Raw genomic sequence first — 13,980 nt, forward strand, 5'->3', positions numbered from 1 at the left:
AAATTTAAATTTAAAAAACTGTAACACAGAATAATATTTTAATTAAAATATATTAATATCACAAGTCACAACTTATTAATCATAATTTTAATAAATATATTAAAAATAATAGCAAATCTTTCATAATTATATAAAATTTTTAAAATAGTACAAATCGTCTACACTTATATGTCTTACTAAATTATCTACATATAAACATAAATATATGCATGTAAATATTACTTATACATCACAGATAATTGAAAAGACACTTTTTTGCAAAATGAGTTTTTAAATAATTAATAAATAATTGATTAAAAATATAGATAAAATATAATGAATATATGAATTGATAAAGGAACAATTATTTTAAAAATTTTTATAATAAAACTGTCATTAATATTATTAGAAATTAATTACATTAAATTAAATACCTTAAATACCTAATCAGTTTTAGTTGTATTACAAAACATTAAAATTTATTTATAATAAACATGGATCATTAATTGTAAAATGTTAATTTTAATTAAAATATATAGCGTTAATTGAATTAATTTAATATATGTGTACAATTATAGATTTATCTAATATGTTAAACAAATATATAATCTAATATATATATATTTCAACTTATAATATAGGCTTCAATTAAAATTAAAATGTTATTATAATAATAAAAATATTAATTTTCATTCTACATGATCTCGATATTATGAAATGTATTATTTATAAATTCATGATATAACAAAAAAATACAATTGTTGTCAAATTACTTATCTAATTCTAAAACATATAAATACTTCAAATAACCTAAAGAATACTATTAAATTTATTATTCTTAAGCTTTATTAAGGAAAAAAATCTATTATCTCATATAGCATTTTTATTTTCAACATATGTGTAAAGCTAAAAATTTACTTTGTTTTAAATAATTTAGCAATTCCACATCCTCTGAATTCTATTTTTTATTATATTTTAATAGATTCGTCAATTTTGACTATAATATATAGAATTGTCAATATTTAGCATTTTTCACTATTAAAAATGACTAAATTACTTACAAATAGTTTCAAACATAAAATTATTATGATTTGTATGTATCATTACGTTCATTGCTCTCATTGTAAACAATTTTTTAGAACAATTTAATAATTGCCGAAAATATTGTTTTTTCTTTAATTTGAAAATACCTATACAATTCTTGATTAATATATGTAATTGTTATTGATATATTAATAAATAGTTACTCTTACAATACATAATATATTTATATTAAAATTAAAATTATTAAAATATTATTTTACTAATAAAGAATTGGCCGTTTGTAATTTTGAATCCAAACTATAATTACCTACTTTGAAATAATAATTAATCATCATTTACATCAACATTTACAGTTAAATTACCATGATTTATTAAATAATTCATTTTTATTGAAATAATATAACCCATTAAAATTAGATTACATCTTGTCTATAGTTCCTGATTAATATGCCTGAGCACTGAAACTACATATTGCTTAATCAAATATTGTGAAAAATGATTCTCGAATCACTCATAAAATATATAAATTATATAATAATTTTTCTATTCCTCGGCTAAATTTTTATGTGGACAAATTAAATGTAAAAACATAACATAACCCTATAAGATGCAACTGAAACATAAAAAATTCAAACTCGAATTTGAATCATAGAAATATAAAACCAATCATCGATACAAGCATTAAAGTATATAATACATGTATTGTTTGAAATTTATAAGAATTGTAATAATTTTAAGTAAATATTGGTTTATAATAGATTTAAATGAAATTATCAATATAAAATATAAATATTTATTGCATTTCTAAAATGTAATCATTTTCACAATTTCACAATTTTTCAAAATAGTTCATTTACATTGTGTGAAGAATTTTATTTTTATTTCTATTTATACTACAATTCCATAATTTAATTTTGCCAATTAAGTATATAAAAGACATTAAGTTGTTACATTCTATAAGTGTACAGTGTATATACATTTTATAAAAGTTTTTTTTTTTTTTTTTTTTTTTTTTTTTTTTTTAATTTATTCGCTAAGCTAGTTATTTCATAGATATAAATATTTATAAGAATTTAACTTCGTAAAAAGTATTTCTATTATAATAAATGAAAGACTTTGATATTATTTATTGCAACTATTCAATGTAGTTAAAAAGTTAGTTTTAAGCCAATATGAGATGCTCTCTAACTAAAATTATTTATATACTTCATAAATTTATGAGGATATTGTGAAAAATTAATACAAATCTTTTATAAGATTACAAATTATTATTGACAAATTATTTTATAAGATATAATAATAATGATTAATAACAGTTCGTATTCATCGTGGGCTTAGTTAGTTTGTAACAGTAATTACAAAAATTAATAAATTGCTGTTTTATGTAAAAAATAGTCAATTATATAAGAAATTTGTAAACATTTAAAATAATGACATTTAAGAATAATTGCAAAATTAAAATTCTTCTTTTATATATATATATATATATATATATATATAAACGTTATATATTTATTAGTAAAACTTTTTTAATTATCTTTTATTATGTGCTATTTTTTAAATTTCTAAAATTTTCTGTATTTTTTCACAATTACTTATAAGATATATTCGTACGATTAGTATCAAACCAACAATAAAAATAACAAATATAAAATGATTAAAGAATGAATATAACATTTAATCTTAGAAACAATGTTAACAATTTGTAAAAATCTTAATGAATCTAAATAATATATGTTTATATGTAAATTATATACAACTGAATGGATAATAAATTATTAACATATAATAATGATAGCAGTATAATAATTTTTTTTCTTTATTTTATATTTTAAAACCTTTTCTAATGTAATTGTTGTATAGTTACTTATAACGGTGATATCTAGGCTTCATTTTTCCCCCTTGACATATCCTAATTTTCATTACACTCCCATAACTAAAAACTAAAAATTTCTACATTTTTGTTTTTTAAGGCTACCGACGGTCAATACGGTAGGCTGCGACTTTACGTACAAACTTGAATGCAAACTAAAAGTCAACAGTCGCACAAGTCAACCACTTATCCAATGTCTTTCGTAAATAAACATATTCGTTTGATTATTTGGCATTATACGCGAAAGGGCTGCTGCAAATTGTCATTAATATGACAATTCACAATCTGTATATCTTTTCGAGAAATGGCACCCTTTTGTATTATAACGAATGGAATAGGTTAAATAAGTCTGGTATGCTGAAAGAGGAGGTAAGCTTGAAATGATGCATTGCACGGATTAAAATTGAGTTTGTCAATCTAACCTAAAACAATTTTATATATTATTTACCAATAATAATATTCAATTGATTTAGTATTTGCATGTTTTTCACGAATATTAGCAACGTTATCGTTTCACATTTGGTTCTTATATAAATTAATAAATTGCAAAACTTTCATCATTCAATAACGGGGATATTGTACTTGTCATTGCATATTAAATACAATGTTGTAAATCATCTTTCGTCCTTCATGAAAATTAATAATTAACAATTAATGATTAATATGTAAATTGATATTGATAACAGGAAGCCAAATTAATGTATGGAATGTTATTTTCTATCAAGTCCTTTGTTAATAAAATCTCACCTCTCGATCCAAGAGAAGGATTTTTGTATTATAAAACAAGCAAATACACTCTTCATTACTTTGAAACTCCATCGGGATTAAAATTCATATTGAATACGGACAACGTGGCTCAGAATGTACGAGAACTATTACAACGATTATACAGTCAAGTTGGTATTTAATAATGTTTTATTGAATTTGTATGTACAGCTCTTATTTTATGTACATTATTTTTTATTACAGGTGTACCTTGAGTACGTTGTGAAAAATCCGCTTTGTCAACCAAATGAACCAATTCAAAGTGAATTATTTAAAACAAAAATTGATGAGCTCATAAAAAAATCTCCTATATTTTTGAGTAGATCCATATAGAAATAATATATATATTTATATTAGATTAAATAAAATGCATTCTTTAAAAAGACCCTGTATATATAAATAAAAACAGTTTTGTGTCTTAAAAATGGCATACTTATTAAAGAACTTATGTAAATAATTTACAATAGCAACTATTCCATCTCTATTTGTAACATGTATAACTTAAATGTTGTATCTATTTATGATCATCACCTACTATATTCTTTCATTGTTTATGTGATCATAAAGAAGGCGGCAGTTTGCGTTGCTTTCAAATGAATCAAGTGATGTACTCCACAAAGCCTTTACGCAGGCAGCGTACAAGCTTATTTTGTATAATTTTGACATATCGTTGTTTGAATTTTTTAAAACATTTACAAATTTTCACATAAACTAAGTCTAAATCTCGTTAAACCGATATAACAATTAAACAAGCAAATATTTTTTTTCTTTTATTTTAATATATCTGTATGTAAAAGCTGCTGTTCTTTGATGCAAGCTGAGCTTACCGAAGTACAAAAGGCTCGACGATTATTCTTAACATCGAGCATTATAATGAAATTTAAAGCTGATTAATAATATAATTTTTAAAATATAATTTACTATAAACTCAAAAATAAACTTATTTATCCTACGGATATAGTGATATAACTATAATTCGTGAATGAGTTCATTTTTTGTCACAAGTTTACAAACTTTGAAATCACAAGTTATTCTTGTAAAATGCGCTTCTCACATTGATATCGTCTTATTCATGTAATCATGTATAAATATACGTGAGTGTGTGTTTACATATGCATCTATATACACTTATCATGTACAAAATCATGTACATCTCTACATCGTAATTATATCATACCAATTTTCACAGCTCATTTTATTATTTTCTGTTTACCTTATTCTTATTAAAACGTAAATTCACAATTTTTTGCCAACACTTTTTCAGTCTTCATATTGATTTTCGAAAATATTTTAGCAATTTAAATTTTCATCCGACCTTGCTTCGACGGCTAGTTCGACCTGGTGTATACCTATATGTACCGCGTTCATCTGCAATTTAATAGAAAATGGCTCTTCTATCAATGATAAACGTTTATCTCTATCCGCATTGGTTGAAGAATTATGAAAGAAGACGTTTTTTAATGTTGCCACATTAACACGTTCTCTCGTTCTTTCCTGACAAACTACTTCCGAAACATTCCAATAATCGCCATTCGATGATCTAAAAAAAAAAACATTTAATAATACAATTTTTTTAATTTTTAATCGAACACTTAAATATTTACTTTGGTGAGAAAATTTTATAAAATATAATAGAAAATCCTCGTTACTCGGTACACAATCGATATAGCCATGACAAATTGTATAATTGTACAATGAAAATGTAGTTGTAAGCATGTTTTTCAAGCATGTTTGTTGTAAGCATTGTGTCCGATCGATTAATTGACCTTGATTTTTGCTAACAAAAATCATCCGTTTTAACAATCTATGTCAAATCTTTACCAGAAAGTATCCGAATAACTAACTAATCTCATGATTAATTAATGATATTTAACATTCCAATTGCAAATGTTTTTTAAAATTTCCCTATACTTACATTGTATTTATTAAAATTTGCATAAATCAAATTCTTGGTGTACAATTTTCAAAAGAAAGCTGTTATTTTTACAACGTGATCAATGAGAATTATTGAGCTAAACTTTATCGCCATTAGATTACAAAATTTCAATAAACTGTTAAATGTAATCCCAATTTACAATCCTACGTTAGTACATTCAACATTACGATGATTTATTAACATTATTACATCACGAGGACACATATAATAAGCATGTAACGATAAACTGATAATGCAATTAATTCAACTATGAAATAAAAAAAAAGTGTTTTAGATTGGACGACTTTTAGATTGGATTATCGCTATCAAATTATAGTGAAGTAAGCACGCATTTATAGTTAAGAGAGCAGAGCTTTTAAAGTGTTCGGATGAAGGTGCACATAAGAAAGCCCGTGGAATAAAAATAAAAACAAACTGTAATTTGTAAAGCCTAGCGCAAGTTAATGGAAGCCCCCCCATCGGCCAAATCTAGCGATCAATTTTGATTTTCTCACCAGAGAACAAAATCGCATGGATACGATTATCGCGAGAAAAGACGCCGAAGGAACCTCAGTGATCTTTGCGTGTCGGTTGGGACAACCTGCTGCTCCATCTCCTTGTTGGTTCTCTTGCGTCTGGCTAGACTCCTCGCGTTGCCAATAGCTTCCCCATCGGCGTCGATAAAGCTTACGTGATGATCGAATCTGACCCTCTCGCTGCCTCCGTCCTCGGCGCTGGTCGTCGTCCAATTGCTACTCGAATCACTGCTCTGCTGCTTCTCACCAGCTGGCCTACGTCTCGTGCGCTTCGCCAAGTTCCCGGGTGTGATCTCCTCGAGCGAGCTGAGAGAGGCAGCCTGTCCCGAGGCCGAGTCCATTCGTTGTTGCTGCTGTTGCTGCTGTTGCTGCTGTTGCTGCTGGTGCTGGTAAAGCGGCTGAGTCGTTGCGGGCGTCGCGGGTGGCGTCGAGGGCGTCACGGCCTCGTTGGAGGCCTCGAGCTTCATGTTGAGAACGGAGCCGGCAAGTGCTCGGGTCGAGGCCGATCCGTCATCCGGGGCAATCGAGGCATTTACTGATTTTTCCGAGAGACTCGTAGCCGCCGATGCCGTCTCGCTACATAAGCTGTAGCGCTGCGTCGATGTCACGTCCGCTTGAACCTCCAATCTATATTATTTTACAAATATTGATAAACTTAAATTTCGTCATGCATCTTTTCTTTTTTCTTTTTCTTTTTCCAAGAACCTCCGTTTATACGTAAAGTCAACACACGCATACTCGAATCAATATATTTTTGCAGTATTTTCTGGGTTTGTATACACGATTGGGCCTATAGTTTTGCATGTATTTGCACGCGCGGTGTATACATTACATCTATTTTACATTACATCGATTGTTTGTTTTTTTTTTTTTTTTAACACTATTTTATCCATGTATTGGAATTGGCATTTATAACAATGCAATTGTCGAAATAATTCCAAAATCCATTTTACGATTATTTTTCAAGCGTATAATTATAAAATTGAATGTAATTATCCAAAATATATTTACTACTTTAAAATTACACACCTTACATTACAATCAATAATTGAGAGCTTATTTGGTCGGAAAATATTATTGATATTTAAATATTTTTCGGAAGTCGGAATTATTTATAAAGTTGAAAATCAACGTAAATAAAGATTTTAATTATTTCAAATAGTGCACTCTTATATCTCAATTCTTATAAAAAAAAAAAAAAAAAAAAAAAAAAAAAAAAATTGCATGTAAAAACGTATTAAAAATATAAATATGAACGAAAGAGAGATTAAAAGAAATTGTTAACAATAAAGTTAATAGATCATTTTACGATAAAATTATTATATTTCTCAAATAAATATTATTTCTTTTTAATGAAAATAGTAATGTATAAATAAAAAATTTTTTTTTTTATTATGTTATTTAATACCATTCTCGAATGCTCATTCTCATGACGATAAAGTGAATTAACGATGACAGAAATTATTGAATTAAAAATAATTCTTATATCGATTCAGCATTATAAAGCAGTTTAATAACGTTTCAATTCATGTCTTATTAACAATAAGCCTTATTGAATACAATACTGACTAGAATTGATGAACTTTTTTTTTAGTCTTGCAAGTCTAGCAATACATACCAGCGATTCCTCTTACAAGTATCCGACAACAACAAGAGTAAATTAAAAAGTACCCAACGTTCTTTAACTTTTAATTAACTCTTTAATCAACGAGATACAATGATTTGACGTAGCTTTGTTCTCTTATGGCTCTAACTGTAAGTTAAAACTATATAACAAAAAATACAAGACTATTTTTATTTCTATACAGAGAATGACGAAATCCGATTACGATGGTAAATGTGCCGTGTTCCCATCGCGACAACTTTTATTTTTCAACGTCCAAGGGCGTTGTTCGAGCGCCGCTGAAACTAAAAAATAAGTAGTCTTGAAGGGTTTATAAATACTAGAACGAGCAGGCGCCAATTATGCGGCCCTAGATCTCTCCGATCTCTCGGGTACTCTGTAAAATGGACTATATGCCAGCCTCGTGGCGAACGGAAAAGCTATAGGGAGTCGTGAGGCCATCGCGAAAGCTCGAGCTTTACCTTTGGCCTCCGGGAACGACGCTGGAGCCTATACTTCCTGCGATGCTCGTGCCGGCCAGGGCGACATTACTCGCACTCTCCCGGTCATTCTCCCGACCCAACTTTTCCAGCTGGCTGCCACTCCCAAGGGAGAGCGAGGCTTCCCCTATCGATGGATTGCCACCCCGATGACTTGCCACGTCTATGGAAGCTGCGTCTGTGGTCAATGTAATATTCGAAATTTATTTATAATTTATCGGTTAATGGCCCATTCGGTTGTGAGCACACTCAAGTCCGTGCCAATAATCCTATCCCGAATAGCAACGTCCACGTGAGCGCTCGTTAACATCTTAAGATTCATATTATCAGATGAGATATTTTATTTAATGGAATCATCGAATTTTGTTCGAAATATTTTTCGAAATCCGAAAGAATCGAAATATTGTTCGCTCGGCAAATTCGTGGCCGAGCACTCGACACAAAACAGCGATCCTTGCGATTATTGAAATGAAGCAGACATCGATATGCAGAATAATATCGATTGTTTTTCCTATGGAAAATTCGTCTCGCCCGTTTTTTCACCCCGCAACTACGATATTTATGAAAATCAATAAATGACAGCAATCGGTCTAATCACTTCGTGCATAAAGCTCTATTATTTAATAATGTATTATTAGTTTCAAATCGAGTCATGTTTCGCAAATACAATTTACGAATTCGGATACATTTTCAGTTCTCCATTGACCTTGGAGCACTTTTAATGAAACGATCATTACAAGGCGCGTAAATGATAAAGCTTTAAATGAAAACTATATCAAATTTATTTTTAAATAATCCGTGTAATAAATACGGCTTAATATTGTTAAATTAAGTAATCATCGCTGTTTAAACTTTAAAGACTAATAATGATATAAATATCATAAAATATTGATATATTATAAAGCAGTGAAATAATTGCTTAATCTGTTCAAACAAACCATTAGCGATAAAATACATACATGAAAATTAAAGGAAAAGCAATTTTTTATATTTACAATGTATCCGCGCGCGCGCGCAAGTTGAGAAGCGATTAGTCTCCACGCTTTGTGACCCCGAATGTTCCGCGCGGATTTGATAACAAAAAATGGCACGTGTTCGGAGATTCTACCTCCAGTATTCCTGCCGCCGAGGGCGCCCATTAATTCGTTCTCGTCGTCGAATTCGAATCTAACTCCGGATCCGTTGGTTGATACGCCACAACCGCCACTACGACATAGCGAGACCGGTACCACACCGTAAACGTAGAACAATAAAATAGGCACTCCGATACCCACTGCCAGGCCTGCCAACACCGGTGATATCAGAATCTGCAACAGGAATATAAAACAAAACATTGATTCATGGTTTTTTTTTTTTTTTTTTTTTTTTTTTTTTTTTTTTTCCCTAGATATTTACTGAGTGTGTATGGAGATGATGTACGAAGGGCACGAAATTATGGCCGTAAAAGCCGTTTATTTTGCTTATATAAATGAATGGCTCGTCATTCGCTATTGACGACTTTGACTCCCTAATCGACATTTCGATTTATCAAATAACTACTATAATGATCATTATGCATTTATGACTATACAATCATTTACAATCATTTTACATGCCGTTCGTTCGAAATTCTGCCCAACTCTCGTAATTTATTTAATATAGGTAATAATTATATAATGTATCTTGATTTGCATACGGTAGAGTTGTGATTAAAAGAAAATTTTAATTAATATTTATAGTGGCTTTCTACGGGTAATGGCAAATTTTACGGCAGAAGTAAAAAAAGTCCAACGATTAATAATAAATTTGCAACGAAATGCTACTGAAATAATTTAATGTTTGACACTCAAACTTTTAAGAGCATTGTTATTACCGTGCATTAATCAAGCAACACAATAAAAACATTGCGAAAATCATTTTTTAAAGCAAAAATACGATAAATTATAAATACGAATATCTCATTACAAAGTAACTGATAGAAATAAAATGTAAAAATTATGTAAAATCTCCATATTCTACCAATAATACAGCACTCGTATATCGTTGATAAGCCAATTCATAAAAATTTATATTAAATTCATTTATACAAGTTATAATATAAATTGTTATATATACATATAAATCATTCAAATTATTTAACTAATCCAAGTTGATATTCATATATGTATTTGCGCACGAGCTATTTAAGCAGAAAAGACGAAGTTCTTTATACAAAATGTAGATATTTTATATTATCAAAGTAAATGCAGAAATTTTACATAATCGAATACAAACAAATACAAACGAAAAAGTTATTATATATAAATGTATATTATCATTTTTAAACTTGAATTTTGGAAATTTTGATTTTTCTAACATTACATTCAACAATACTACTGTTAAATACAGCAAGAATTGATTCTGATAAATATAGAATGTACGTGTACTCAAACTTCGTTAACTATTTTCCTCCCTATACTCCCGTACTTTCTATATTTACGATTTCCAAAAATATAAATGAACGTTTAATTTATATTTCCAACGATGAATAAAAATGAATTTTTCTTCTTCTATAATAAATAGATTAAATGGTAAATACACTAACTGAGTAAAAGTACAATTAAACAAAAATGAATTTCTCGAAATTCTTGATAATGCATGTATTTGGATTGAAATAGTACATATTTTATAGTCGAAAGTTTTTCTTGTCGATATTTTAAAACGGGAGGCTAATTTTAATTATTATATTTATTACTGGCTCTTAATTATTTTATTAAATTGTTTTTTTTTTTTTTTTTTTTTTTTTTTTTTTAAGAAAATGCTTATGATATCCTTCTGAATGCAAATCCCGAGGAAAAAGTGAAATCACAATTTAACAATTTAACATATTATGCATTTTACAATGGCAGATAAATGTGTGGAAGCTTGAATGAAGCTTGATTGTAATTTATTAAATAAAGATAATGTTTGTTAACGTATTACTTTGATAATTAAAATAGACTTTATTTAAAAGGACAATTAATTGAGAAAACAATTCTTATATGAGAAATAACCTTTGAATGACCTCATGAAGATCTATCATAACAACTCCCTGAGAAATATAACAAATTAAGAGATATACAATAAAATCTGCAGAGATCATATTCATGAAAAACCCCTGTTTCCTTATTATGTCTCGTACAATCATCTAAAAAAAAAAATTAGCAGAATTTCTGCATAGCCCAGCGCCCCCCCCCCAGATCCCCTCTCGCCGCAGTCTCTCTCACTCTCTCTCTCTCTCACTCACTCACTCTCTCTCTCTCTCTCTCTCTCTCTCTCTCTCTCTCTCTCTCTCTCTCTCTCGTTCACTCTTAGACGGAGAGAATATTGATTCTAGTGGATGAACTCAGGCTCCAGAGTGAGATGGAAGGCAAGCAATTTCCAGAGCATGCGCCCGAGTTACCCGAGTGACATATCGTGCGAGTCCAGTCTCGCGGGCAGTTCCGCCCATTAGAACTGCAGGCGCACACGCCGTGCCGTCGGCCGTATCCTCGTTAGCCTCCGCGTAGACGCCGCCTCCGTCGTCACCGAGCTGCTGGAAAAGCGAATGAACGTCCTTTCGGAGGCCTGACGTCAGCAGCCGCCCAAATAAAGCCGAGAGGATATAAGGGAGCGAGCGAAAATGGAGAAAAGAAGCGGTGGGCGAGGCTCCCTCGCGCTGCTTAGCTTGGCCCCAGGGCTTAACGTCCATGGCCAAGGCCAAGAGTCCTAATTAAAGGTGATAATCGAAGCGAATGGATAAGATAAGGACGGCGAGGTGGGCAACCGCCGGCCGCCGCTGACCGAGGCAAGCCAAGCCACATCGAGAAAGTGGACGATGGTCCTGACGATCAGGTTGCAGCCTCCCAGCACTTCGGGGCAACGTCCGCCAAGTTGAGTTGGCAATCAAAAAGTCTGGCAAGGCAAAGACCTTCCGGACAATCAGTCGCCGCCGCTCCTTTTGCTCTCATTGCTCCTTTCGATCATTAATTATCACAAGGGGGAAGAACCGCCATCGTTATCGGTAATTAGATTAATTATAATATTTAGAAAGAAACTTATTATTTCACCCGAAGAAAGAAGCTTACTTTACATTTGAATTTTAAGTAGTCGTGCAGGTTTCGTTCGAGTTTTCGAGTTCTACGATGTGGATTCGTAGGCACAATGGTATTTTTACGTTTAGCTTGCACTTTATTGGGAGACACGATGACAATTGACAGCTCGTTAAAGCAATGCTATTACCATTAACGTATGAATTATTTTACATGTGGCTGAATGATGAACTAATATTACGTTTAAAAGATGAAAAATTTCCGCTACGAGCCAAGGAATATACATTTTTTTTTTCTTTTCTAATCAATATCCTTAGACCCTTACGTGCCAACTTCATTCTACTTATTTAATCGTTATTTATCTCGTACATTGTCGACTCGTTCAATCCATTCGTAAGTTGGTGCACGCTTTTGGAAATTCAAGCATTCGGCGAGCTCCGTAATATTGCCAAACGCACTTTTAAGATCCGGTGTCTCAAAATAAAGCATCCAATAAAAAAAAGAAGAAGGAAAAAAAGAAAAGAGAACCCAATACAATTAATGCATAAGTAAAATGGAATAAGTCGGTGGTGGAAAGGCTTTCCTTCTAAGTATTCTACTTTCGCGCCCGCATAAACGCGTAGAAATATTTTTAAGAACCGTCTCCTCGTGTCGTAAGCGAAAAAGAGGGAAGAGAGGAGAATAGCCGAGATGTCCGACAGCGAGGACACGGAGGGCTCCTGCGCCGATTGGAACATAACGAAGGAATGGCTCGAGAGTATGCTCCAGGAGCACCATGGCAAGGACTCCGAGCCCGCGGTGAGCGACTTCACGGTGCGGCCAGGATGCAATGCCGGCGAGAGCGTCCTCAGTGACATTCTCGCGGTCAACGTGGAGTACCGGCCAATGCCGGAGCAGCCGGACACCAATCTCAGCCTCATCGTCAAACGTTTGCCCCAGGATCCCTATAGCCGGTTCTTCGTCACCGAAGCCCAATTTGACTTAAGGGAGATCAGGTTTTACACGCAGGTACACTATTCCTCCCGTTCTAACCCCCCCCCCCCCCCCCCCCCCCCCCCCCCCCCCCCCCCCCACACCCCCCCCCCCCCCCCCCCCCCCCCCCCCCCCCCCCCCCCCCCCGTCTCTCTCTCTCTCTCTACTCTCTACTCTCTCCCCGCTGTCCCCAATGCTCTCGTTATTCTATGACAGGCTTGTTCCGGATAAAGTAATTTTTATTTTTACTTTAATTGTACATTTATCGAATGAACAGCCGTTGCTTTAATAGAATGAAATTTTAATTGTAAAATGAATCCGTAGATTATTAGCACGAAGGATGATTTTTATTCTGTGTTCGAAAAATCAAACACTAAAACACATAAAATTAATTCAATGTTATTATTGATTAGAAATTGAGCGTCTATATAATTGTAATAATACATTGAATTATTAATTAATCAAAAATACAAAATGAATATTTATTAAATGAAAATTAACAACTCCATCTAACCAATCAACTTATTAATATATAATTTATGAAATTCAATGTGCAATAATAAGAATTAAAATAATTAGATGTCGGAACAATAATCTCAATAATAGATAATAAATAATAAACAAATATCAGAATAAATAGATAAACACGCGTTGAGGATAGAAGATTGAAAATTTGGTATTGCGAGTATTAAATTCCAAAATATTCTCTATATACAGAGTTTTGAACTTTACGTAAGCCTCCCCCCCCCCCCAAAAAAAAAAAAA

At 31.4% G+C, this 13,980-nt stretch overlaps 3 protein-coding genes across 3 annotated transcripts in view; 2 read left to right on the top strand and 1 right to left on the bottom strand.

The window, feature by feature from the left end:
- Positions 1-3,051: 3,051 nt before the first annotated feature.
- Bet5 (blocked early in transport 5) lies at positions 3,052-4,102 on the top strand. Its single transcript, XM_011499075.1, has 3 exons — positions 3,052-3,265; positions 3,583-3,792; positions 3,866-4,102. The coding sequence occupies exons 1-3, from the start codon at positions 3,167-3,169 to the stop codon at positions 3,992-3,994; spliced, it is 438 nt and encodes a 145-aa protein (XP_011497377.1). The 5' UTR covers positions 3,052-3,166; the 3' UTR covers positions 3,995-4,102.
- Positions 4,103-4,187: 85 nt separating this feature from the next.
- Positions 4,188-13,980, bottom strand: part of LOC105361798 (E3 ubiquitin-protein ligase RNF19A) — an 18,634-nt gene continuing 8,841 nt past the window's right edge. The window contains 5 exon segments of the mRNA XM_011499077.1: positions 4,188-5,201; positions 6,146-6,498; positions 6,553-6,739; positions 8,198-8,393; positions 9,324-9,522. Of these exon segments, the coding sequence (XP_011497379.1) occupies positions 4,952-5,201; positions 6,146-6,498; positions 6,553-6,739; positions 8,198-8,393; positions 9,324-9,522 (1,185 nt within the window). The 3' untranslated portion in view covers positions 4,188-4,951.
- Positions 12,165-13,980, top strand: part of LOC105361797 (uncharacterized oxidoreductase dhs-27) — a 3,683-nt gene continuing 1,867 nt past the window's right edge. Inside the window, exons 1-2 of the mRNA XM_011499076.1 lie at positions 12,165-12,215; positions 12,880-13,251. Of these exons, the coding sequence (XP_011497378.1) occupies positions 12,934-13,251 (318 nt within the window). The 5' untranslated portion in view covers positions 12,165-12,215; positions 12,880-12,933. The remainder of the gene's footprint in view (positions 12,216-12,879; positions 13,252-13,980) is intronic.

This window comes from Ceratosolen solmsi, unplaced genomic scaffold (genome assembly GCF_000503995.2).
Source record: "Ceratosolen solmsi marchali unplaced genomic scaffold, CerSol_1.0 scaffold2, whole genome shotgun sequence".
In the NCBI taxonomy this organism is placed as follows: domain Eukaryota; kingdom Metazoa; phylum Arthropoda; class Insecta; order Hymenoptera; family Agaonidae; genus Ceratosolen; species Ceratosolen solmsi.

Excerpts from the sequence above, each read along its gene's own strand:
- Bet5 (XM_011499075.1), top strand. The coding sequence starts at position 3,167 with ATGACAATTCACAATCTGTATATCTTTTCGAGAAATGGCACCCTTTTG. Across the intron at positions 3,266-3,582 it reads CTGGTATGCTGAAAGAGGAG|GAAGCCAAATTAATGTATGG; the intron begins GTAAGCTTGAAA and ends TATTGATAACAG. Across the intron at positions 3,793-3,865 it reads TACAACGATTATACAGTCAA|GTGTACCTTGAGTACGTTGT; the intron begins GTTGGTATTTAA and ends TTTTTATTACAG.